This window comes from Aethalodelphis obliquidens, unplaced genomic scaffold (genome assembly GCF_003676395.1).
Source record: "Aethalodelphis obliquidens isolate GAN/ISIS:26980383/991018 unplaced genomic scaffold, ASM367639v1 scaffold30, whole genome shotgun sequence".
In the NCBI taxonomy this organism is placed as follows: domain Eukaryota; kingdom Metazoa; phylum Chordata; class Mammalia; order Artiodactyla; family Delphinidae; genus Aethalodelphis; species Aethalodelphis obliquidens.
The window spans coordinates 8,004,215-8,030,305 of NW_020837974.1; the positions used below are offsets into that span (position 1 = coordinate 8,004,215).

Genomic DNA, 26,091 nt, shown 5'->3' on the forward strand with positions numbered 1-26,091 from the left:
CCTCACAGCTGCTCGGCTGACATGGGGCACAGTCCCCCACACGTGGGAGGCCTCTCCCCCTTTTCTCATCCCCAAGAATTCCCTGAGTGGGTCCAGAGCTTTGCGGAAACCCAAACCCACAGTGTCTGAGTTCTCTTTTTTTTTTTTTTTTTTTTGGCCACACTGCGCGGCATGTGGGATCCTAGTTCCCCAACCAGGGATCAAACCCGTGACCCCTTCAGTGGAAGCGCGGAGCTGCAACCGCTGGACTGCCAGGGAATTCCTTGTCTGAGTTCTCTTGAGCAGACAACCCAATCAAAAAGAGAAATCCATTCCTTTTTTAAGAACTGCCTGTCAGGCTGTGGTTGGATGTGTGATGTCAACTCCTAGGGAACACCTGCTTCCCTTTCTGTGTACCCTGGAGCCGTGTACTCTCCCTTTCCCTTGGGCCCTGCCTGCCACGCACTGCAGAGCCCATGCCCACCAAGCCCCCTGTGCCAGGCTTGCATGGGGACACCGCTGAGTCACAGGTTCTAGGCCACCTGGCCTCCAGCCCAGCCCCACTGGTGTGGGTCCCCTCCCACCCAGACACCGGGCTTCCTCTTGGTCTGTGGTGGCTGGCGTTATCCCACTGGACGGGTGGCCCATGAGACTGGCTCCACACCCAGCTCCCACCCTGCAGTCCACCAGGCCAGAGTCCCCCATGCTATCCCTGTCTGAGCTTTAGCCCTGAATGCTCTAGAGTTTGTGACTCCAGGGGTCCCCTTTGGGGTCCCACCCCAGCGTCCCTCATCATCTATCCCATCAGAACGTCCTCTAAGGCCGCAGAGCCTCCTGCCCTTGGGGACACCAGATAGACCTCTCCTCCCTGACCCTCGCTCCTGTCCCCATGACAGAGCTACCCTTGGTTAATCACTCCCCGCCCGCCCTTTCCCCACCCCAGCCACTTCCACTTCTCCCACCAGTTCCTCCTTGTAGGTCAGAGTACCCCTCACTTCCTCCTCCCTGGCGATCAGCGCTCTTGTCCTGCCCGGGGCTCCACACCCCACGACCCTCCCTGGCCAATGACAGCCCACCAGTGGAGCTCAGCCCACTACTCGGAACCAGGTTAGTCCACTGGGGGACCAGGCTCTCCCATCTCCCATGAGGGTGGGGTCCACAGCCAGGCCGCGCAGCGTGGAGCCTCCCTCCCTCTCTCCCACTCTGCAGGCGGTCACGCACCCACCCCTCCACTCCCACACGCCTCCCAGCCCCCTTCATAGGTCAGGTTCCCAGACAGATGTCCAGGCCTCTGTGCAGCTCCAAACGGTGTTTGGTCCGCACCTAAGCTTTCATGAAGTGTTTGCTAGCCAGGTCCTGGCGAGAGAGCAGCCGGTCTGTGTGTGGAAGGGTAGCAGCCGGGCGCCAGGGCCTCGGACCAGGCCTGCCGTGCTTTAGAGCCCCTGTGGAGGGCAGCCCAGGGCTGGCAGGCCGGAGGCGAGGACTCCGGGGCAGTCTCCACCTTCACCAGCCCACCGCTCCTCTCTAGGCCCCACCCTTTCCATCCACAAGACTGGGAAGAAAACCTTCTTTGCCTGTCCTGCTTGCTGGGAAATTAGAGATGCGAAATGGCTTTGGGAAAGGTTAAAGAGCTCTCTACAGGTCAGAGGTCACCATGGGTGGGGGAGGGCAACATATGGAGGCACTCCCAGCTAGCAGGAAGACCATGGTAGATCACAGAACGGCCAGAGGTGGGGTTGCAGAGAGTTTAGCACAGGCAGGGAGACGCAGATCTAACTGCCTGTGGGAGCTGAGGGCCTGGGGCAGGGGCAAGAATGGAGAGGAGGGGAGGAGTCCGGCACCCCCCAAGGAGCAAGCAATAGGTCTCATCTCTGAGCAGCCCTTCCACACTTCTGCTCACACTGATGCCCTTCTGCTCCTCTTGGGCGCCTTCCAGGCCTGCTGGAGCCCCTCCATCTCTTCTGGGAAGCATCCTGGAGGTCCCCAGCTCCCCAGGGGTTAGTCCACAAGCTTTCGCAAAGGCCAGCAGCAGTCTTTGTTCTTTCAGCCAGACTGGGATCTGCCCTAACCTATGCCCCGGGTTTTGGAGTTGCAGAACCAAGCAGGGGTGAGGAAGACAGGGCTGTGTTCCCCTCCCCCCATCAGCCCTGTGTGACCTCTGAAGACCTACCCGGGTGGCGTCAGTGTCCCCATCACTGTGAAGGTGGGGAGGTGGGACCTGTGCTCGGGTCTTCCCTGCCCTGTAGCCCCGGGGCTATTTCCTGCACCGGAGCGCTGGGGGGAGGGGGCGTGGTGCTCGCCCTTGGGATTTATGAGAACCAGACGTTGACTTCTCCCGTTGCGACATCTGGGCTTTCTCGAGACGCCCACTGTCCCCACGCCGGAGGGTCCGGGGCCCCCGCCGGGCGCCCACGCCCCATACACCCCACTACCCTACTACTCAGGCCACCCACCCGGCCTCCACCCGCCACGCTCCCGGGGCCACCACCCCCGGCTCCGAGGGACGCCTCTGCACGGCGGGGATTCCGGAGCCTGGCTTGGAGCCTGCTCCGCGAGACCCGGCAGCCGCGGACTCTCGCCCCAAATGCAGCGGCTGCAAGCCAGCTCCTAACCCCTCTGGGCCCCAAGGCTCGGCAGTCCAGCCGCCGCCACCGCCGCCACCCGGAGGCAGCGAGCAGCAGCGGCGGGCGCCGAACAGGCTCGTGCTGAGGGCGGGGGGCGCGGCGGGGGCGGGACCTGCGAGGGGCGAGGGGGCCGAGCCCGAGGCGGGGGCGGGGCCGGGAAGGCGCGCGCCGCACGGGCAGAGGGTAGGAGGGGGAGCGGGCGGGGCGCGCGCTGCGCGGGGCTGGGCTCGGAGCGCGCCGGGCTCGGCCGCCGAGAGAGCCGAACCGGGGCCGCGCTGGGCCAGTGAGGAGCGCACGAGCCTTCGAGGTTGTGGACGACGGAGGGAGGAGCCGCCGCCAACGCCAGCTCCCTCCCGGAGGGACCCCGAACCCCCCGCTGGCCATGAGCCGCCGGGCCCCGGGAGGCCGGCCGCGGTCCGGGCAGCGCTCCTCCGGCGCCCCGGCCCTCCCGGCCACAGCTGCGCGCCTGTAGGTATGGCCTGCTTGTCCTCAGTTCCCTCGTCCCCCCGTCCATCACCCCGGACTCCATCCGTCCCTGAGGGCGCGCGTGTGTGTGCGCACTGCTGCTCTGGGGAGCGCGGCCGCACGCGCCCCGGTCCGCGCGTGTTGTCTTTGTGTGCGCGGGTGGGAGGGAGCGCGACGGAGGAGACGCGCCCCCCGGCAGGGATCGGCTCTCCGACCCCCATCCCGGGCCGGGCGGGAGTGGCGGGAGGGGCCGAGCCGCCTCCGGAGCAGCTGCGCCCAGGCCCCTTCCCAGGGCCCAGGCCCCTCGGTGGGGCGAGCGCAGCGGGCCCCCTGGAGGAGGGGTCTCTGGCTGGGGGCTGGGGGGGCTGGAGCGCTGGGGTCTCTTCCCTAGGCTGCGGGGGCTGAGGGAGGGCCAACCTGGAAGGAGGGTGCCGGCCACGGGAGGGACCCTACCCAGACCACCGTCGCTGGGCCGGCACGCCCTCCATTTGGGCCAGGCCTTCTTTCTCATGGTCTCCATTCTCGACCCGCCCACCCTGGGAACTCTCCTGCAGCTCTCGGTAGGGGGGAGGATCGCTGAGGGTGCCGGAGAGGCCGGTGCCTTTAAGAAGGGGCGGGTTCATGCCCTCCATTCAGTCCCTTCGGCCTCGGCCATTGATGAACCTGCGGGCAGCGCGGGGCCCGGCACCGCGCCAAACCAGCGGGCCAGGACCGGGCAGAAGCAGGGACCCCAGCAGCCCACGAAGTGAGGTCTTCAGGGGGAGGAGTCTGCAATGACTGGGACCCCTCAGGAGCCGCGCGGGGCTGACTGGACAGCCCCAGGAGTGACCGTGGACAAGGTGCAGGGGAGAGCCTCAGGGCCGGGAGTCAAACCTGGACTGAACCCTACCTCTGCCCTTTGAGCCTCCATTAAATACCCTGTGAAATGGGAATGGTGCTGCCTACCTCCTAGCTGGGTGACCAGCAAGAGCTGCCCCCTCCAGCACAGGTCGCTGAGCATGGGTGAAAAGGCACCCCTAAGAGAACGGAGGAGCCAGGGGATGCCTACCCTAAGACACTTTGGCTGCCTCTGTTGGGGGTGTGAACTGAACCACCCCCCAACCCTGCCCCCCACTTTGAACAAACCTCTTCCATCCTGGCCTCCCTGCCCCATCCAGGAGGCCGTCGGCTGGGAGTGACCTAGAACCCTTCAGCTCTAAGAACTTTGGAGGAGGTCTGGCCGTGGGGGCAGTGGCAAGGTTCAGGGCGTTTATGGGGTTCTCAGAGACAGTTTCCCACAGACTGCCTCCTCTCCCCCTCTAGAGGGCGTCAGTGATGATGGGCAGGAGATCCTGATGCGGGATAATTGAATGGTTCTGAGGAATCGAGTTAATGCATATGCTTTTTTTCTTACCCTTACTGTGAAAACTCTGTCTAAAATTTCTAGACCCCTCCGCCCTACTTTGTGGGTCTCCCAGGGAGAACCCCCCGCACATACCCAAGGGTGAGCTTCCCTAGGAGGTGGGACCCCCACTCAGGTGGAGCCTGGACCCCCAGGGCTGAGCATTTGGTTTCGAGCTGACTCGTGCCAGGCTAAGGGCCTCTGTGGCGTTTCTCATGTAATCTTCACAACAACCCTGGGGGTTTGGTTCTATTATTATCCCCATTTTGCAGAGAAGGAAACAGATTCAAGGAAGTGAAATGACTTGCCCAAAGTCACTCAACCAACAAGCCAGGCTTCCAAACCGCTTCTCTCTGACAAGAATCTGGTTTCTACCTCCTGCACTGCTTGTCTATTCTGGGTTGTAGGGACTTGGGAGTTTAGGTATACTGGGCCTCCTGGCAGCTGTCCCCATGCCATTCGGGTCCAGTCTTAGAGCCTGCCTCGCTTCCTGCTCTTTCACTGTCCACGTGGGGCTGGAGGGGCGGCGGCAGCTTTGGAAACTGGGGAGGTTTCTCTTCCCCACTCACCTGTGTGGGTCTGTTTTTTGGGTTTTTTTGTTTTGTTTTGTTTTGTGGTACGCGGGCCTCTCACTGTTGTGGCCTCTCCCGCTGCGGAGCACAGGCTCCGGACGCGCAGGCTCAGCAGCCATGGCCCACGGGCCCAGCCGCTCCGCGGCATGTGGATCTTCCCGGACCGGGGCACGAACCCGCGTGCCCTGCATCGGCAGGCGGACGCTCAACCACTGCGCCACCAGGGAAGCCCGGGTGCGTCTGTTTTTATGGCTGTGCTCTGTCCCAGGGGAGAGCAGGGCTGACTCTTCAACATCTAGAGGAGGTCACGGCCCACACCTGTTTGGGCAGAGCAGTGTGTGGGAGTACGGCATCTTTTGGCTCCTCTGGGTGAAGCAGGGTTTGGGCTCCATTCTCCAGATACTTCCGACCCTCTGTGTCTAGGGCCCACCTGGGGGCGGGTATAACACCCAGTTGGGGACTCACGGTTTGGTAGAGAAGACAGACCACAAGCCATGAGGTGTTGTAGAGGGACGAGGGGCAGGGGGGGCAGAGTGGAGGCCGGGACAGGACAAAGGGGGGCGTTCCCGGGGCCCCCTTGGGCTCAGGGGCCTGCCAGCTACTGGGGCAGAGAAGCAGGTGGGGCAGTGCCGGGCTGCACGTTGAGACTCCGAGCAGTGGACAAGCAGGGGTTGGAGGAAGAGGATGTATTAAAACTTGGATGTGGGGAGTTTGAGGTGGCGGAGCTCAGCCAGGCTGGGAGTTCAGTTGTTTGGGAAAAGGCCTGGGGAAGCTTTATAAGCATCTGCAGTACCGAGTTCTGGGATGCTCAGAACCGAGGGGAGGCACTGGAGGTCTCAGTTAGGAGTCGCTGGTATGTGTATCGTGAAAAGTGCCGGAAGGCAGACTGGTGGGCTAAGGGGTTGACGGGGTGTCCGGCAGATTTGCGGGGCTGGGCCATGGCCCAGGGAGGTCTGGGAGGGTTATGAATCAGGGCCTAGGTGAGATCCATGACACCGGGAGAGAGGGAGAGACCGCGAGGCTCAGGCCAAGGATGGAGAGGGGTTGGTGCGTCTGCTCTGCAGTGCCAGGATGGCAGGGCCAGTGCAGCTAGAGCCATCCCAGCCTGCTCTCCACCTACAGAGCCTATCCAGGAGCTGTCCAGCACCAGGTGCTCCTGAAGGAGGATAGGCTTCCCTCCTGAGCCCCCAGGCCCCGGCACAGCTTATTGTCCTGGGGCCCCCGCTCCCTGCTCATCTGATGTCGACTTCCTGCAGGGCCCAGCCCTGGATTCCCCTGCCCTCCAGCCTGTCAGAGAGCCCTCTCCTCTGAGGATGGCCATCTCCTTTCCCCAGGCAGGGCCTGGGTCCCCCTACTGTGCCCTCAAGAGTGAGGGCTCCCCAGTGACAAAGCCCTGCTGGGAGTAGCATGTGCTACAGAAAGGGACAGATGTGAACTTGGCTTCACACTCCCCCCCTCACCAGTCTGTGGCCCTGGACCCGCCAGCATGGCTCTCGGCACATGGTGGGAGTTCAGTACAAATCCAGTGAATGATGGGCTCGTCACCTCCCTCGCCAGAACCTCATTTCCTCATCTGTATGACGGGAGAATCCTCACTTCCTGGCAGGGAAGATGTGAGGGGAGAAGGACTTTAAACAGGGGCATAGCCCAATTGGATGTGAGTCCTAGAAAGATGACCTTGGCCACACTGTGGAGCCTGGATTTGTCAGGGGTTGGGGGGGATCGTGAGAAACAAGGAGGTTTGGGAGGAGTCCTCCGCCCAGAGGAGTGGGAGGAAAAGAGGGAATGAATACAAGACACTTAGGAAATAGAAGCAGAGGAGCTTTGATTCTTAAACAAATCACTTGTTTAATCCTCATGACAGCCTTTGAGGTCATTGCTCTTTTACCCTCTGTTTTAACAGATGAGGAAACTGAGGCCCCAGGAGGCTGAGTCACACGGCTAGGAAGCAGGGGAGCTGGGATGCAAAGCCAGCCGGTCTGGCTCCAGATCTCAGGCTTTTAACCACTCCACTGTCCCATGTGTCAGATGGTCAGATGTGGAGGAGGGGAGACGCCCCGGCCACGGGGCCCCCGTGATGGAAGCAGCTGTGGGGCCCCCTCAGACCAGGGGTCTGCAGGTCCCAGAGCCAGAGGGGCTTGTCAGGCTCGGGGGCTCAGCAGAAGGGCTTCCCCACTCCCACGGTGGCAAAGGCTGGCAGTCGCGTGGAAGGCGTGAGGGCGCAGAGCTGCTCCGCCAGCTTTTAGCAGCCGCCTCCCAGCGACGCTCCTCAGCACAGGCCTTGGACCACGAAGCAGGCAGGCCTAAGTGGGCGAGCAGGATGGTCCCACTTTACAGCTGCGGAAACTGATACTCAGAAAAGCCAGGGCCAGCTGAGTCCCGCGCCACCCCTCCCTCCCCCCACCCTGACCCCCACAGACAGGGGCAGAGTCCCAAGGGTTCTTAATCCACACCTGTCCCTGTCGCTAATCAGCTCCTCCCCAGACCCACTCTGCAGCAAAGACCCAGCCAGTTCAAGAGTATTAAGACCAGAAATCACGCCCACTCCTGCCTCCTGCCAGGGTCATGGGTCGAGCACAGATATTCTGGGTGGGGAAGGTCAGGGAATTCCAGCCGCACGTCCTTCTTGCAGGAGGCCTTGGTTCAGGGCCTGCCCTGTGAGGACACTTTCCGGGGGGGGGGCGGGGAGGGGGGAGGGAGTAGACTTAAGAACCAACGCCCAGGCGCCAACAGTGAAACAGACTGAGCCCTGGGTACTCTGCCTCCGTCGCGGGCCAGAAGGTTGTCTGTGTGCTGCAGGGGGCGGGGTGCAGAGGGGCGACCGGGGGTTACGGTCCCACAGAGGCCAGGACGGCAGCTGGGAGGAGGCTTGGTGGTAAAGTGCTCAGTCGGCTGGGCTGGGCCGGGCCGGTGGTCCTGAGAAGCCTGGAGGACAGGACATCGGTGAGCGTGGTAGGGGCCAGCTTCCTGGAGGGCAGGGGGCAGCCGAGGGAGGCCTTCTTTCCTCTCCTTGTGTTGGGGGGGGCCCCAAGAAGAGGCCTCGGTTTCCCCATCGGGAGTGGTTCGCGGTAGGGCGGGTAGCACTGTCCAGCCCAGCCCGGAACACAGCACAGAGGAGGATGCCACTCAGGCCTTGCCCCCCACCCAGAGGGCAGCCTTTCAGGTTGCCGGGCGGCTGGTGTGCTCTGCAGGGCCTCCTTCCCTCCCTGGGGGCCTCCTTCCCTCCCTGGGGGCAGGAGACTGTGGTAGGGAGGCCAGCTCCAGCTGGGGCTCCCTGGAACACTCGCCCTCCCCCGCAGGTGTGGGCCTGGACCACGCCGGTGCCTCCCCGCCCCTCCAGGCCGCTGCCCACTGTGCGCTGGATCGATTGGTCACCGGCCCATTAGCAGGGTGGCTAGGCCGCCTCATTAATATTTTAAGGAATGACCTGGCCATGGGGTCCGGAACTGCGTGCCACTGGGGGCTGATGGCTGGCTTTCTTTCCTCTTTTCCAATTGTCAGTGCTATTTTTACCACCGGAAGGCCAGCCGCCCCCTCTCCCAGGCGTCTAACCGGGTGGGGGTTGGGGGATTCTCCTGTCTGGTTCTTGGCAGAGGGGTTAGGAGAGTCCATGGCTTGGAAAGGCAACAGGCAGGGACTGGATTATGCTTCCCTCCCCATCCCACCCCCTGCCCTGCCTCCCTGAAGCCCCATCCCATCACCCTCTGGCCCTGGCAAGATGGGAACAAAAAACATTGCTCCAGGAGGAGAAGCCAGACAGCCCAGCTGAGCCTGGAAGAACCCCAGGGTGATGGATTGGGGAGGGTAGTTTGCCCACCCAGGGCCGCTGGGGGGCCACCACCTGATCCCCAGGCCAGGCGGAATGGGGGTGGGGCTCCCTTTGTCTCCACCGGAGTCCTCATAGAAGAAGCCCGTGAAGGTGAGAGGCAACCTCCTGCCTGCCTCTGGTCCCACTCCTGGAGGGACTGTAGGGCCCCAGTCTTCAGTGTCCAAGGGCCATGACAGGGGCCGCTGGAGGCCACTGCTCCAGCCCCCCATGGGAAGCCGAGGCCTCGGGAGACATAGGGCCTAGCCCAAGACAGAGCCCACATCTCCCACCGGCCAGTCCATTGCTGTCCTGCACGGACTCGGCACGTTTCTTCTGGCTCCCTGGGGCCAGAGGAGGGGGAGCTGGGACCCGGCCCATGGAAGCGAGAGGGCCAAGGACCACAGGGGCCATGGGAGCTCAGGATGGAAGGGCCAGTGTAGGGGGAAGGCTTCCTGGAAGAGGAGAGTGTTTTACATAGCCTAAAGGTGGGGCAGAATTTGACTAGTCAGCGGAGTGAGGAAGAAAGTTCCAGCCGGCTGGAGAGTGACACAGGCAGAGACTCGGGCGGAAATTCCCAAGGAGCCACTGGAGGAGGGAGCTCCCAGGGCCTGCTGGAGTCAATCCATAAGCCTTCCCGGACAGGCCAGACAGTAGGAGCCCGGTGAGTTCGTCTACCCTGCTTCTGGTACCTCTGGGTTCCCCTCCCCCTGTAGCTCTCCTTTTCCCACATCTGGGTCTGTGGTTACCTGCAGAATGATTGATTGGGTGTCACACTGACTGGTCCCTGGAGACCTCCTGGCTCCACCCAAAGGTTTGGAGAGCCCTAGTCCTGCCCACAGGTACACATGGATTATAACACAGCAGAGACCACTTCCTGTGCTGTCCTTCCAGGAAGGGGCGGCCCCTCATCCTCATTTTTTTTTTTTTCTTCACCATGCCACGCAGCTTGCGGGATCTTAGTTCCCCGACCAGGGATCGAACCTGTGCTCCCTGCAGTGGAAGCGCGGACTCCTAACCACTGGACGGCCAGGGAATTCCCTCATCCTCATTTTTAAAGTGAGGAAACTGAGGCCCAGAGGCTGGAGTTGAGGTCAACATCCTTCACCCAGAGAGCAGTGGGGTCAGGCCTGGAGCCCAGGTCAGCAGAGTACCTGCACTCGGTCTCCTCCCCAGTTCTGGCCCACAGCCCTCAGTTTCCTCACTTTAAAAATGAGGGGGGCAGCACACCCGTGCCCTGCTGGGGCTGAGCCGTCTTCCTCTTGGCTTGCGGCCCCCCCTTTACAGAGAGCCATGCCTGGGCCTGGGTCTGTAACTAGGGCTGGGGCTCCCGGGCTGGCCCGGCTGCTTGTGACTTCTAGCCCTGGCTGTACAGCCCCTGCCACTTCTGTGTAGCCCCAGCTGGACCCAGGGGACAGTGAGGGCTGCTGTGCTGGGCATCGGGCCCATAGGCTCCTGGCCAGTCAGCAAGAGGTCAGGGCAGGGGAGGGGGGAGGTCAAGGCAGCCCCAGCCTCTGTGCATCCCAGGCCAGTGACTGCCTAGGGCATGTGCCCCCTACCCTTGGCAAATTCCTCTCCGAGTTCCACCCCTGCCTCCAGTGCGGCCTAGATGGGACCCTCCCCCTGCCCCTCACCCAGTGAAAGCCTCTGCCCTGGGTCCTGTCCCTCCGCTCTACCCCTTCGTGCCAGGAATATTCTCAACCAGCAGGAAGGGTGGGAGGGACGGGGATTGACGCTTGAGGATGTGGCACTGGGACCGACTTCCTCCCTGTCCCCACCTGCCCCATGGAGGGCAAAATTATGGCAAGTGGGGCACACTTCGCTGCTGGCTCCAGTGCTAACCCTTCCCAGGCTGCCCTGTCACCTAGTCTGACCCTCCTGGTGGTCTCAGGAGGGAGAGAGATGGCCCCTGTGGGGAGCACTGCCCTGCTGGGTAAATGGATGGGCTTGGAGCCCAGGGACGGGGCTTCACAAACTCAGCTGCAGGGCCTCGTCCTCGCCCCACCCTCAGAAACGCCCGCTCTCCACAGGTCAGGCCAAGGCCTTGGTGATGGTGGCAGGTGCATTCCTGCCTCCACCCCCATTCCGGGCATATGACTCAGGCCTGCCTTCTGCCCCCAAGGAGTGCCTGTGCCAGGTGGGAGACAGACATGGAAGCAGATACCTGGGGCACCCTGCAGTGGGCGCCTCGTTAGAGGGGTGCACAGGCAGGGACTGTGGGAGCTCAGAGGAAACACCTGTCTCCTGGGCTGGGGAGGCAGGGGAGGTCAGGGAAGGCTTCCTGGAGGAAGTGGCCCCTGGATTCATTCTTGAAGGATGAGTAGGAGTTAGCTAGATGAGGAGGAAGCGCAGGGCAGGAGAGAGGCCCAGAATGAGCCATATTCATGGGTGCCTCAGCCCCTGTTCTCTCCCAGCCCCTCCCCCATGTCCTGAAAAGTCTGCCTCCGAGTTACTGCTCATGGCTGCAGTGAAGTCACTCTTCATCCTCTTTGCCAGCATGAAGCCCAGTGCAAGCCCCGCCTCCTCCAGGAAGCCCTCTGAACTCCCTGCTACTCTCCCGCCAGTGCTGGGGTGAGAGCCTCTGAGGAGACCTGCTGGTTTGGAAGGAAAACTGTCCTCAGTGCTAAGTGGCCTGTTTCCTCCCTGGGGCTGTCCTGTGGTTATCGACTGCAGATCGATGGCCGAGGTTGCCCCAAGGTGAGAGGGAACTCCCACGGTACCCTATGGCCCAGAGGCCCCACAGATGATCTCACAGAAGTGGGGCAGCTATTTTCACCTGGTGATTAGTTACAGAGTTTGGATCCCAGAGGAGAGAGGAGATGGTGCCAGGAGCTGTGAGGGAAGGGCCATGCTGGAATTGTGGGGATCCTGCAAAGGCAGGCGAGGGCATGACCCCCTGTCTCAGTTCCCCTAACACTGGCCGGCCCCCTCAGACAGGGGCTCCCTAAGGCAGGGCAGGACCGCAGCACCCCACTTCTTCTCCACCAGTAATTTTCACCCTGGCCTGTTGGGGAGGAGATGCATAAACAGAATGGCTGGGCCTGTGCCCCCAGGAGTGATGGGGCATGAGGAGGCAAGGCCCCCAGATGACTAGACACACTCCATGCAGTTTGGCGATCCGGAGTGAGGAAGTGTGGGGGCACCTGGGGACAGGAGGAGAAAGGTGGGATTCCCCGGTCAGGGCCTCTTCAGGAAGGTCCGGTTTGGATGGGAGCTCTGGAGGGAACAGGGTGCCAGGAGGGGGGAACATAAGGAGAGCAGGCAGCCAGTCCACGGTGAGGGAAAGGAGTCTGAAGAGGCGGCACCTTCAATGCCAGTATGAAACACTGGTCATACTGGATCCACACTGGGAGGTGATGCCCAAAGTCTCAGAGTCAGCGTGAGAATCCCTGGTGTGTCACTAACAAGCTGTGTGTTCTCAGGCCCCATGTGACGGCTTGGGCAGTGACAGCTGTGACATGCCTGGTGTGCTGAGCACATTCATTTGTTCATTCATTCATTCAGCGTTTACTGAGTGCCTGCCATGTGCCCAGCACTGGGGACACAGCCACATATGAGGCTGTCAAAACCGCTGCCTTGTGGAGTTGGTATTCTCCGGGGAGGGTGTGGTGCTGGGGGGGGGGGGGCGGTGGCGGTCGGGGGGGGGCGTGGAACGAGACCAAGCAAGTGGATAAACAGACTGTCAGATGGGGATAAGCACTGTGGAGAAAAGTAAGCAGGCAGAGGGCACGGAGACACCGGCGCTGGGTGGAGAATTTCTTATTCTAAATAGAGCGGTGGGCAAGGAGAGCTATCGGACAAGATGGTATTTGAACAGAAACCTGAAAAACGTGAGGGGGTGTGGGGAAAGGACATTCCAGGCAAATACAAAAGAAAATCGCAAGTGCAAAGGCCCTGGGGTGGGACTCAGGTGTGACCAGAGCAGAGTGGGCAAGAAGAGTGGCGGGAGATAGGCTCAGAGAGTCAAATGGAGGCAGATCACGTGAGGCCTTGGGGGCCATGGGCAGGACTTCGGCTTCTACTCTGAGTGGGGTGGGAAACCATTTCAGGATTCTGAGCAGCGGAGGGCCTGATCTGTCTTATGTTTCAGAAATGACTGGGTTCCTGGGTGGAGAACAGGCTATAGGGGGTGAGGTCAGGTTCCGGGGGACCAATGAAGAGGCTGCTAAAATACTGCAGGCAGGAGAAAGGGTTGTGTGGGTCCCAGGCCAGCAGCACGGATGGCGGGGAGCAGCGGAGGGGTGGGGTTCCTGGTATATTTCAAAGGCAGAGCCAAGAGGATTGCGCATGACTTCTTTCTGTCCACCAAACTTTGGGGACCCTCAGAAGAGGGTACTCAGGGAAGCGAGGTCACTTGGAGGCTCATTGGGGACCCCACTTGAAGGCGTCTGTCATCCCAGCCTCCCTCGCCAAGCCCAGGAATGACCTTGGGGTTCCCTGAGACTGCTGCTTGAAGGAGAGTGCCCCTCTTGCAGACACGTGTCCCCCCTGCCTGGTTGTCCTCACACATTGAAGCTTGCACACAGCCCTGGGGGAGTGGGGCTGGTGGGCGCTCTGGACATGGGTCAGGCATTCACTCACTCGCTCCTCTCACCTGCAGCCTCCGGGGGCTGCGATGGGACAGGAGCCATGAATGGTGCCGCCCCCGGCCCCGCCGCCGCCGCCCCGGTCCCGGTTCCGGTCCCGGACTGGCGGCAGTTCTGTGAACTGCACGCGCAGGCGGCCGCCGTGGATTTCGCGCACAAGTTCTGCCGTTTCCTGCGGGACAACCCGGCCTACGACACGCCCGACGCCGGGGCCTCCTTCTCCCGCCACTTCGCCGCCAACTTCCTGGACGTGTTCAGCGAGGAGGTGCGCCGCGTGCTGGTGGCCGGGCCGGCGCCCCGGGGAGCGGCCGAGCCCCCAGACGCCATGGAGCCCGAGCCCTCGGGGACCCCGGCGCTCAAAGCCGCGCCCTACGGCCACTCGCGGAGCTCCGAGGACGTGTCGGCGCACGCGGCGGCCAAGGCCCGCGTCCGCAAGGGCTTCTCGTTGCGCAATATGAGCCTGTGCGTGGTGGACGGCGTGCGCGACATGTGGCACCGGCGCTCCTCGCCCGAGCCCGACGCCGCCCCGCGGGCCGCCGAGCCCCCAGCCGAGCCGCGCGACAAGTGGACGCGGCGCCTGCGGCTGTCGCGGACGCTAGCGGCCAAGGTGGAGCTGCTGGACATCCAGCGCGAGGGCGCGCTGCGCTTCATGGTGGCCGACGACGCGGCCGCGGGTCCCGGGGGCGCCGCCCAGTGGCAGAAGTGTCGCCTGCTCCTGCGCAGGGCCGTGGCAGGCGAGCGCTTCCGCCTAGAGTTCTTCGTGCCGCCCAAGGTGAGTGCCCACCGCCACCTGGGGGGACCGTGGAGGGGCTGGCTTCGGGGACTGCACTGCCTGATCTGATGGGCAGGATGGAGTATTCAGGGTCAGGAACCTGGGATGCCAGGGGCCCCCCTCTGCCTCTGGGATGAGTCACCCCTCAGGCCCTTTTTTTCTGCTTGTGAGGTGTCAGAAGGGCCCTCTGGCTACAGAAGGGGTTCTGGGTACTGTTCTTGGAGGTATTGGAGAGCCTGGCTGCCTGGACTCCTCTTCCTCACCTGGGGCCCCTGGGTGGCTGGAGCCTCCCCAGAGAGGAAAGGAGGCAATGACATTGGCACACTCACAGAGGGCCTGCCGGGGGTCTGCATCCTTCTCAGGGGAAATCTGCTTGTCCCCCAGCTTAGCTGCCACGCTCCAGCCCAGCCCCTGCCCAGGTGGCCCCTTTCCAGCCCAGATTTCATAAGCTTCTCCTGGCTGTCACCAGCATGGCCGCTCACCTGAGTGCACCGTGCCCTCCCCTCTCTTGGGGGCTCAATGTCAGAGCCCTGAGGGCAGCTTTGGGTCTCCTCCAGCAGAGCAAATCTGCCTTGTTTGGGAAGAGGGAATAACTCTAACAATAGTGCCCGCTTTCTGAGAGCCCTCATCCTCCCAGTTGCCCCGGCAAGGCGGGCAGCATGGTCCCCAGGTCACAGAAGAAGAGAAGAGAACGAAGGGAGGGGGTGTGGGCTGCCCAAAGTCACGCAGCTCGCAGGAGGCAGAGCTGAGCTAATTACACCCATCACCCTGGTGGTCTCGGGATGACAGGAGTGTGGAGCTGGGAGCTCCTTGTGCACTGGGAGGTTTGGAAGGGTGCGCGGTTGTCCGCCCAGGGCCCTCGCCCACCTCTGGGCCCATTCTTTCCCCGCTGTCTTTAGCCACCCTGCGTCTCGCCTCCTTCTCCATCTCCCTGTCTGTCGGGACGCTGGATGCTCCCCCTTGCCTTTCTCCCCTGGAGGTGCAGGATGTGGGCTCCCCAAGGCGGGGTGCCCATGAGCCGCATGAGAGGTGATCTCCCAGGGACACACTGACTCTCTGAAGAGCTTTCTCCCCAAGTCCCAGGATGCCCAGACTCACCAAGAACTTTTTGCCTGCCCAGGCCCCCACCTTTAGGTCCCTGAGAGAGTCATGGGCCACTAAGCCCAACTCCACCGTTTGTCAGACAGGGAGAGCGAGGCCCAGTGAGGGGTGGGAAGTGGGGTGGGGCTTGCCCAGGGTCACCCACAGGGCAGGGCTTCAATGCCTCTGGGCCCTGAGTGGCAACCACAGCTGCTCAGCTGTAAACAGCATGTCTGCTGCCCTCGAGGGAGGGGACACAGCAGCCGGTGCCCCCTGCAGCCCACCATTCACCGCGGGCAGAGGGCAGGCTTCCTGAGGGGTCACTTTCCCAACCTCTGCGAAAGGCAGGTGGGTTCCTATCCCAGATCTGGCCTCAGACCCTCCTTTTTTCGTGCAAATGTTTGTGAATTCAGGAGTGAGCCAGGTGGGAAGCATGCCTGGTGAGGGCTCAGGTCCGGTTTCCCAAATATGTTTGGTTCCAGGGTGTATGAGCCCCACGGGGAGCCCCTGCTGACACTCCCCCTGCCTTTGAGTCCTGTTCACCCATCCGCAGTCCAGATTTCTTCCTCCTCTCGCCCCTGAAGGCCTAGCTGCACCCTTGGAGCAGACCGGGGCTTGGGGTCTGCAGGCTTAGGGGCTGTTTCGGGGACCCTCAGCCTGCTCTTTCATACAGCCCCGTGTGTCAGGCTTCCAGCATCCTGCCCTCTCACTCACCCTGCAGGAAAAGTCTCCTGGACCCCAGGTGCCCTCATAGCCCTAGGCCGGCCAGCCCTGGGGCCCAGGGAGCAATGACGCTGGCCCCCTGCCATTAGGGAACCACCAGACAAGTGATATTTGCTGGACTGGATGGTAAAATAAACCTCAGTGGGGTGAGCACAGGATGCTCTGGGGGCCACAAGGAGGAGAAGCTTCATGAGTGCTCACCAGGTGGCAGGGCCCCAGGACAGGCATTTCTGGAGACTCAAGCTGAGTGAGCCAAGGTCTGGGGTCGTGAAACAGCCTGATGGCTCCGTCCAGGGAAGTGGTAACAGTGAGCTGGAGCCGGGTGAGAGGCAGCTAGGCCAGGACAGACGGGCCTCAAGTGCAAGGCAGAGGAATCACCGCCTGTGGCCAGCGGGAGCCCAGCGATAGTTCCCAGACCAGCCTTCACTGCAGACCTGTCCGCTCCACCCACTCCAGGACCACGGCCCCCGCCCCGCTGGCTGGCTTGATGGCCTGCCATGGTCAGCCGAGCCTCGCAGTCACCGCCCCAAGCGCAGCCCTGCTCTGCTGGATGGCAGCCAGTGCTGCCAGGAATTCCCATCCGCCTGCCTACCCAACGTGTGGCCCTTCCCTTTCCTCCTAAGAAAGCCCCTGTCCCAAAGCCCAAGCCCTGCCAGGAATCTCAGTCTCAAGGCAGCCCCGGGGGGCCTTCAGGCCAGGGCCAGGAGCTTTGGGGCAGAGTGGCCGTCCCCAGGAGTCCTGCCAGCTCACCTTGGTTAAATCCCACACTGGGCCCTTTGCCTCCACCTAGAGACACGGCCTGCCCGGCTCCAGGAGTCCTGTTCCGAGTTGAGGCTCCAGACCTGTGCTGTGGAAAATCTAGTCTGAAGGGGGAGATGAGCATTTTTTTTAAATGAACTAGAATAGAATAGAAAATCTCACACTCCATCACACAGTCAGGGTAAATATTGTCTGGTGAAACATGTGTTTCAGAGATATTTTTACCTGTGTGTGTGTACTGGGTCACAACGTCAAATGTATTTCTTACTATGGGTCAAGGTGAAAAATGTGAAAACCGCAGATCCGGTAGGTGCGCTGGGCGGAAGGGCAGCTGGGGCAGAGTTCACCCCCTCAGGGCTCAGAGGAGGGAGACTTATGTCAGTCCCAGCTCTGTCCCTGACTTGCTGTGTGACTATATGGGGAGGTCCCTCTGTTTCCCAGGAACTCCCTCAATTTACCCATCTGTGAAATGGGGATTGGGACACCTCTGTGCCAGGGCTGCCTGACATCCTAAGCTGAGGGCTGCTCTGACCTCTGGGAGTGGGGAGGGGGGAGAGGGCTTCAGGAGGCCCTGGGGCCGCTGTCTCACTGCCCTTTCCTCTGGCCTCCCAGGCCTCCAGGCCCAAAGTCAGCATCCCTCTGTCGGCCATCATTGAGGTCCGCACCACCATGCCCCTGGAGATGCCGGAGAAGGACAACACGTTCGTGCTCAAGGTGAGCCCCACCCCGGGCCCCACAGATCCCTCATGGGTGGCAGAGCTTGAGGGCAGTGTCGGGGGAGGTGAGGGTAAAGGACCAGCAGCAGGGCAGGGGGAGGGAGCCCTGGTTGGGGGTCCCAGGATCCTACGCAGATGTCAAGCACATGGCTAGGATGTGAATCCTGGCCTGGGCTCCAAAGCCAAATGCCCCAGGTGTCGTCCAAGTGCACCATGTGCGGCCCCGTTCCCATTTCCTCCTGCGCCTGGGTGAAGGTCCTGAGTTTCACTTCCTCCCCTCCCTTCCCCCACTGGAGTCAGCGAGCACCCACCCCACAGACAGGAACTGGTAGCCAGCCTGCAGCAGTTATGCAAATGCTCCTGTCGCCAGCACTGGAGTGTGGGAACCTGCCTGGTCCCACAGAGGGCACAAAGGCCCTGAGGGTGGGCAGGGGGGCACCCCAGTGAGTCTGGGGGCAGCTCCTCTTTTTCCCAGGCTCCACATCGCCGGGGTGGCCTGCTTGGGTTGCTGAGGACACGGCTCCGGGCTGCCAGGGCTGTGGCCCTGTGCCTCCTTGGAGGATTAGAGCGTGTTTGTGAGGCCAGGTCCCCAAGGAGGCCTGGTTCTACCCGCCCGAAGCTGCATGGAGGCCCCCGCACCTCCTCCCCAGGCTCCCGGTTGGGTTTATGTTTCACTGTCCCTGTCTGTTTAGTCGTGAACTCTCTTATTCATTTAGCAAACGTTCGCCAACCCCGCACCCTGAGTCACCCCAGGCGGGGGACTGAGGACACGGCCCCTCCCTGCCCGGCACTCTCATCTGCTGGATGAGACAGGTCAGAGCCTCGCCCCCGACAGCTGGGTGGCCTCTGTGTCTCTGATTATGCTCAGGAGCCCTGAGGCCAACGGGCTCACCTGCCGGCCCACTGTGGGCCTCAGTTTCCCCATCCATTCAGAGAGGGGATGCAGGAAGTTCCGAGGACCGTCCCAGCTCTGAGATGCTGGGAGTCCAACTGCTCTTTACTGAGACACGCGTGTCTCAGAGCTCAGAGCCCAGGCCTTGGCCTTAGAGACCTGGGTTCGGGTCCCAACACCTCCACCGAGCGCTAGTGTGACTTTGAGCGAGTTACCTGAACCTCTGAACGTCAGTCTTCTCATCTGTACGACGGGGAAAGCATCACCTCCCTCACGGGGCTGTTGGGAAGAGTTCATCAGACAATGTATGTGCAGGATCACACTCTGGGCCCGGCTTTCTCCTCCTTGTTTCCCTTCTGGAGGCTTCTTATCCCAGGGGCGTGGCCACAGAGGTGGAGTTCCAGGCGCAAAGGCGTGTGGGCCCTCAACTCGCTGCTGGGCCAGCCGGCCCCTCACAGACTTGAGGGTTGTGATGCCCTTCCACCCCACCTCCCCATCCCTTGCCCAGCCAGCATGGCCTCCTCCAGGGCTGCATCTCCAGGGCCTGAGGACCTGAGCTCAGCAGGGCTGGACATCATCTCCATGATCCCCAGTGGGGGGCCCAGGAGGAAGGGGCTGCTGAGAGTGTGGGCTCCACCCAGGGCCCCCATTGTCTTTCCTGCTGCCCTCACCAGTGAGCCCCCAGGGGGGAGGGGTGGGATGAGCCATTTGTCCCGGGCTCCGGAGCCTCCTGCCGAGGGTGCTGACTGTGATCTGGACTCTCGCCACCCCCTCCCCAGGTGGAGAACGGAGCAGAGTACATCCTGGAGACCATCGACTCCCTGCAGAAGCACTCGTGGGTAGCTGACATCCAGGGCTGTGTGGACCCTGGGTGAGTGCCCAAGTGCTCCTAGGATGGGAAGACGGGGTGGGGGGCGCCTAGCTCGGCTGTGCCCTTGGTCCAGCCTCCACGGGGAGGGCAGGAGCTGAGCTTGACACATGGGCTTCTCCCATTGCAGTCCAACTCAGGTGGGTGCTGGCCAGAACGCCCACACTCCCATTCCCAGCAGGCCCTGTAGGTTCAGGGTCTGGGGACCTGGAGGGAAGTTAAATCAACTCTTGTTCTCACTCCAGGGGAGGCTGAAACCACCAGGACAGGGGTAGTGATGGGGTGAGCCCAAAGTGCCAGGGGTGGGGGACCAACCGGGAGGCCCCTAACCCAGTCCTGGGGCTCCGAGAAGCTGTAGTGGTAGAGGTGCCCCCCTTCTCTGTGGCTTAAACAAAGGGCGGGCCTGAGCCTGGCAGAGGGGGCTGGGGGCGGCAGGGAGGAAGAAGAGAGAGAACAGCCCAGCAAAGGCTGCGGAGGTGTGCGAGGACCTGGGACTCGCAGGGAATGTCAGGCCCTCGGGTGACTGGAATTAGAGCCCGTGAGGAGGAGACTTCCGTGAGGGCGCCGGAAGCTGGTAGGTCGGGGCAGTGGGGAGCCATGGCTGGTAATAAGGGCAGCTGTGGTCAGCCACGTGCGGGAGGAACAGCAGGGAGGCTGGCGGCGCCGCGCGGGAGAGGCCCGAGGCCGGAGGAGGAGGGGCAGGCAGCAGGCCAGCAGGCTGAGCACTTGGCAGGAGCTCCGGCTACTGGGGTGAGCCAGGCCCCGGGGGAGGGGCTGCTGCCTCCTGATTAAGAGCTTCATTTAAGGAAGCACAATTAAAGGCCTGAGCGCCTCCCAGGGCCCCCCCCACCCCGCCACCCCCATCCCCAAAGTGGCCGTTATCCCTCCCCTGCCGCCCTCCCAGCCATCGGCTCCGCAGCCCCCGTGAAGGTGAAAATCACTTTGTGGCACAGATGGGGAGACAAAGGCCCAGGGCAGGGAAGGGAGCTGGCCCCGGCCCCGCCCCCCACCACGCCCTGCCCCTGTATGAGGGCCTCCGTGGGATCCTAGGAGGAGGGCAGCCTGTCGAGGGTTAGGGGGCAGGGGTCATGTGACCTCCAGGAGAGCTGCACCCACCAGGAGACATCTCCATATGGCCCGGTCACTCACATGGCGGCCACAGAGCAAGCTGAGGGTGTGGCAGAGGGACAGGGCTGATGCTGGCCGCGGGACTGTCTGCCACTCCCGGCTCCATGAGCCTGCGGTCCGAGTCCCATGGCAGGACGTGGTTGCGCTTTCTTGCCTTCGCAGGGACAGCGAGGAAGATGCCGATCTCCCCTGTGCCCGGGGAAGCTGTCTGGCCAGCCGTGTGGCCTCTTGCAGCTGTGAGCTCCTGACGGATGGTAGGTGGGGACAGAGCTGGCTGGAGTAGTGGAGGCAGGGTCGGAGGGGACGGTCGCTCAAAGATGGTCAGACAGACAGACGTGCTTCTCACCTGCCATTTCTCCAGCAGCGGACCTGCCCCGGCCCCTAGAGACAACGGCAGCCGTGGTGACAGCCCCACACAGCCGAGCTCGAGATGCCGTCGGGGAGTCCCTGGTCCATGTCCCACTGGAGACCTTCCTGGAGACCCTGGAGTCCCCAGGTGGCAGCGGCAGTGACAGCAATAACACAGGTGCAGTGGGGCTGCACTCTTCCTGCTGCCCCTCCCTGCGCCCCCGCCCGAGGCCACAGGCACCCCCAGGCCTCTCCCAAGCCCTTCCTGAGCCTCAGAAGCAGTGACATTTCATCCCACTGGGTCCTTTGCACAGCTACTCGGTTGTTCTGGCTTTTGCAGGCTAGTCCGGGAATGTGACCCCTCCCACGGGCCCTGGTTTCAGTAGAAAACGCTCACAGAAAGGGGTGCAAAGGGTTGTAACGAGGGCCTGGGGACACAGACACTTGATCTGTTCCCAGGTTTGTTGCCGACTTAGAGAGTGACCCCAGGAAACTAAGTGATCCCACGAAACCAGAGAAAACCGGACGATGACTATGAAATAAGCATGTTCTGATGTTATACATACAAGCAGACACAGCTGGGGTACTGAGGAGTTTTGTTACTGGTTCAGGAGGTGCAAGAACATTTAATGTGTGTTATGTGAGAACAGAAACCATTTGCCAGTTGTTTTTTTTTTAATTAATTAATTTATTTTTGCCTGTGTTGGGTCTTTGTTGCTGCGTGCAGGCTTTCTTTAGTTGCAGCAAGCGGGGGCTACTCTTCGTTGCAGTGGCTTCTCTTGTTGCAGAGCATGGGCTCTAGATGCGTGGGCTTCCGTAGTTGTGGCACGTGGGCTCAGTAGTTGTGGTTCGCGGGCTCTAGAGCGCAGGCTCGGTAGTTGTGGCGCACGGGCTTAGTTGCTCCGCGGCACGTGGGATATTCCCGGACCAGGGCTCGAACCTGTGTCTCCTGCATTGGCAGGCGGATTCTTAACCACTGCGCCACCAGGGAAATCCCACCAATTGCTATTAATGGTCTTTCCTTGAGACAAAAGGCACCCATTCCATCATGTGATACATTCTTATCATTAAACTATTTGCTAAACCAGTCTGTAGCTTAAATCTACATTCTCTTATTCTATCATTTTCTCCTCTCCGTGCCTCAGTTTACCTCATATGTTTAGTGGGTGGGTCAGCTCCCTGCCTCGTTCTAAATTACTCAGCAGCATCTTACATGCAAAAACCCAACAAGATGATGCATCCCTTTTCTCGTTTACGTGCCCCCTCTCTCCCCCACGCCTCTCACACTGTCATCCCTCTGCAGTGGAGGACGGAGCAGAGCCGGAGCCCGAGGCTGAGCCCGAGCTGGAGCTCTCTGACTACCCCTGGTTCCACGGGACACTGTCACGGGTCAAGGCAGCTCAGCTGGTTCTGGCAGGCGGGCCCCGGAGCCACGGCCTCTTCGTGATCCGCCAGAGTGAGACTCGGCCTGGCGAGTACGTGCTGACCTTCAACTTCCAGGGCAAGGCCAAGGTAAGTCAGGGAAGGCGGGTGGGGGGCACAGCGGGGAAGTATCCAGCCCAGGGGGAGGCGGGCTGAGGTGGCCCTGGTCCTGAGGCTGCACCTGCGCCCAGGAGGAGGCTCCACGGGTGTAGGGGTGGCATGGCTTCCCACAGGCCAGGCCTACCCCGGCCATGCTCCGAATCACTCGCCTCCCTCCTGCACCTCTCTGCTGGTGGCCGAGCCCCCAGGAGGCTGGGCCCTTCTGAGGGTTTGACTTTGACCCTGTGCATTGGGGATCACGTAGCACTAGGGCTTCTGAGGGTCTCCACCAAGAGCCACCTCCGTACAAGGCTGGGGTCCACCAGTGCTCCAAGCACGCAAGAGCCCCTCTTGTCCCCTGCTCAGCACAGCTCACCAGCCCCTCGTGGTCCCCAGCTGCGGGCCAGGCCTGTGCTCAGACCAGGCCCGGGGTTGTGGAAGGGAACCACATACAGTGGGCCCTAGAGAACCAGGCAGAAGAGGAGGAGCTGGGCCCAGCAGGAGGGCCACAGAGCAGGGGGCGCCAGAGGAGGCTCCTGACCCCACCAGCCAGAGTAGGAGAGGACCTTGACCTGAGACGTGCAATGCACAGAGAATCCTTGAGGTGAAGACAAGTGGAAGGGTGGTCCAGACAGGGCAGGGCAAAGGCACGGCTGTGAACCCAGAAGGCGGGCTCTCAAGGAAGGGCACTGCGTGCTAATAAAGACCTAAGGCACAAAGGAACACATGACAGAAAGTCCAGTGACCGTGGGGGGTTTCAGTGTGACAGAGTGGGCAGGAACCTCAAACTCCCCTCCCCCCATCCCGAGTTTCCGCTAAGGAAACAGACCCAGCCCTGGCTCCGCCCAGGACACAGTTCCCGTCAGTCCTTGCTGGAGGAGGGGGCACCCTAGGACTCCTGCTCCAGGCCTGCACTGGTAGCCAGTGTCCCAGCCCCCGGCTGGCCCCATGGGCAGCGCTTCCCTAGGGACTCCTCCTTGGAAAGCAGCTGCTCTCACCAGCTCCTCTGACAACCAGGCGCTTTACGCTGTCCCCGGCAGCCTGACCCGGAGTTTACTTCTCAACCAGCACGGCCCCAGGGCAGCCTCCTCGGAGGGCCCGGGTCTGATGCCTGCCCAAGCCAGAGGCTCGGATGGTGCCCAGCCCACCGTGGGGCATGGGGCAGGCGGGTGGGGTCGGGGGGTGGGGTCAGGATGTTTGGAGGGGAGACAGAGCCGGAGGCTCCACTCTTTCCAGGGCAAAACCCAGCCCTGAACTTTGTACTCACCACAGCTGGTGCCTCTCAGAGCACGGTGTCTGTCCAGAGTCCTGTGCAGAGCTGGAGAAGTTAGTGGTGGGATAGAGCCGCTTCCTACTCATACACCTCCGGGGAAGGAAGACCTCTGCCTTCCCAGGCCTCACTTTTCACCTTCAGATAAGAAATGTCTGGAATGTTTTTCCAAAGACTGAGAGGCACACGCTCCCTGGGGCCCAGCTCTGCCCTGGGTCTCTGTCCCCAAAGGCCCCACCCCGACTTGAGGCTGTGGTGTGACCCCACTATACTGGTTTGGGCTGAGCCCCTTCCCTGGGCTGCCATGAGTGCTCCCCGGGTTTGCCCACACTGTTCTGGCAACTTCTGGCCCTGCCGAGTGGCAGAACTCACTCGTGGGAACACTCCCCTCCTCCCCAGGGTTTCTCTCTCCTGTACTAGGAGGCCAGCTCCCCCATCGCATGCACCCTCCTATCATCACCCCTGTTGCCACACACACCCCAGAGACGGCCACTCTTCCCCTTGTGAGATACACATGGAGCAAAAAAGGGCTGAAGCCAGAGACCTGTGGCTCACCACTGGAGACCGCAGGCCTGTGGCTCCTCCCCCCGAGGCGCCGGGCCCGGGTGGGCACTGTCCCTCCGTGCTGCGCGCTCTCCTGCTGCGGCGCAGTTGAGCAGCGTCTGCAGCCATTCGTCCCCAGCCACCCTGGGGGTTGTCTGCAGCCTGCTGGGCTTTGCCTGTACGGGGACAGTGGGCAGACCCCTAGCTGCTGGGGTGGGAGGGTCACCCAAACACGAGTTCTCTTCCTAGCTCTGTGCTCTGCGGCTGCGGGCGAGTCTCCCCCGCCCTGTGCCTGGGTTTCCCCATCTCTAATATGGAGGCTGTAATCTCTACCTTCTAGGGCTTTTGGAGACTAGGGATGGAGGGGGTGTGCGAGGGGCCTGATGTGGGTGCTCCCAGCATAGGGACAGATGCATGCTCCCTCCAGTCCCAGCCTGGCTCTGTGGCCCTCATTCCCCATCCCCGCCATAGGCATGACCCCCCCTAAGATGGGCTCATGTGTCAGGCGCCCCCACTCTGACACCACCCCTGTGGCCTCTGTGAGACCTGGTCCTCCCCGTGACCTTCCAAGGCACTTGCCAAGCGTGGGGCCAGTCCGAGACCCCCGCACCCCACACTGACCACACCCATCTGTGCCCACAGCACCTGCGCCTGTCCTTGAACGGCCACGGGCAGTGCCATGTGCAGCACCTGTGGTTCCAGTCTGTGCTCGACATGCTCCGCCACTTCCACACCCACCCCATCCCGCTGGAGTCCGGGGGCTCTGCAGACATCACCCTTCGCAGCTATGTGCGGGCCCAGGACCCCCCACCTGGTAAGACGCCCCTACCTGGCCTGTGCAAACAGACAGGTGGGCAGTGGGGGAGTCACCCTCAGGCTGCCACCCTGCTAGACCCGCGGGATGAGCACCCGGTCTTGGGTGAGTTGTGAGCAACCCGGGCATCAGGACTGACGGGAGAGTGGCAGCCCTGAGGGAGCCGTGTCCTGAGTAATTCCCGGCAGGTGGAAGGGGGTGGAGTCCCTTAGATCCCTGCACAGGTGGGGCTCAGCGCTGAGCTGTTGAAGGAAGGAAGCCTTGGAGGGGTGAGTGAGGGTGCCTGGCACGCGGGTGTCGCCTATACCCATGACTTTAGTTATCGGGGAGGTGGGCTGGAACCCGGCGCGCTGAATTCGGGTTCCCGGCTCCCTGTGTGATGCCAGGCCATCCCGTTCCTCCGGGGCTCTGGCCCCTGTCTGCACGCCGGGACTGGGGGTCGGGGGGTGGCCAGGGCCCAGGCTTGGCGCTGACGGCCCGCGGTCTCCCGTTGCAGACCCGGGGCCCTCGCCCAGCGCCGCGCCCGCGCCCCCCACCTGCTGGAGCGAGCCGGCCGGCCAGCACTACTTCTCCAGCCTCGCCGCGGCTGCCTGCCCGCCCGCCTCGCCCTCGGAGGCCGGCGGCGCCTCGTCCTCATCCGCCTCGTCGTCCTCGGCAGCGTCTGTGCCCGGCGCCTCGCGCCCGGTCGAGGGCCCGCTGAGCGCGCGCAGCCGCAGCAACAGCGCCGAGCGCCTGCTGGAGGCGGCGGGCGGGGGCGCCGACGAGCCCCCAGAGACCGGGCCGGGAGAGGGCGCCCGGGGCCGCACGCGCGCGGTCGAGAACCAGTACTCCTTCTACTAGGCCGGCGCGGGCGGCGCCAAGGCCCTGGGGCCACCCGGACCCGCCCGGCCGCGGGGCGATGGCCTACGTGGCCGTCCGTCCCACGGACCCTGCCGGCCCCCGCCTGGCGCTGGGTGGGAAAAGCGAAGCTCTTCAGTGAAGACATAATGTTATTAAAGAGCCTGTTTTAGGGACTGCACCTGGCTCTCCGTCGTCCTTTCTCCTGCCTTGGCCTCAGGCACGGCTCCTCCTGGGCCTGCCAGGGAGGAGGGAGAGCCACACACGGGCCCCGTGTAGAGCCCACCGTGGCCTGGCGCCTGCCCGGCCCCCACCCAGGTCTGTCTTAGGGGACCCGGCACCCCGTTGGGCGAGTGAAACCGGGAGACAACCGGCAGTCCTGAAGGAGGTGCAGAGCTAAAGCGCTGG

At 62.5% G+C, this 26,091-nt stretch overlaps 1 protein-coding gene across 4 annotated transcripts; it reads left to right on the top strand.

Annotated features, from left to right (window-relative positions):
- Positions 1-961: 961 nt before the first annotated feature.
- Positions 962-25,879, top strand: SH2B2 (SH2B adaptor protein 2). 4 transcript variants are annotated; one of them, XM_027126073.1, is made up of 9 exons: positions 962-1,086; positions 13,427-14,184; positions 17,359-17,460; positions 19,134-19,225; positions 20,513-20,604; positions 20,712-20,876; positions 22,002-22,210; positions 24,675-24,846; positions 25,343-25,879. In XM_027126073.1, exons 1-9 carry the CDS (start codon positions 1,044-1,046, stop codon positions 25,684-25,686), a joined length of 1,977 nt encoding a protein of 658 aa, XP_026981874.1. In that variant the 5' UTR covers positions 962-1,043; the 3' UTR covers positions 25,687-25,879. The 4 variants fall into 4 exon arrangements, with proteins under 4 accessions (XP_026981874.1, XP_026981871.1, XP_026981872.1 ...); XM_027126070.1 differs by having other exon boundaries at positions 971-1,086; positions 20,715-20,876; XM_027126071.1 differs by lacking the exon at positions 962-1,086 and adding an exon at positions 2,845-3,075.
- The last annotated feature ends 212 nt before the right edge of the window (positions 25,880-26,091 follow it).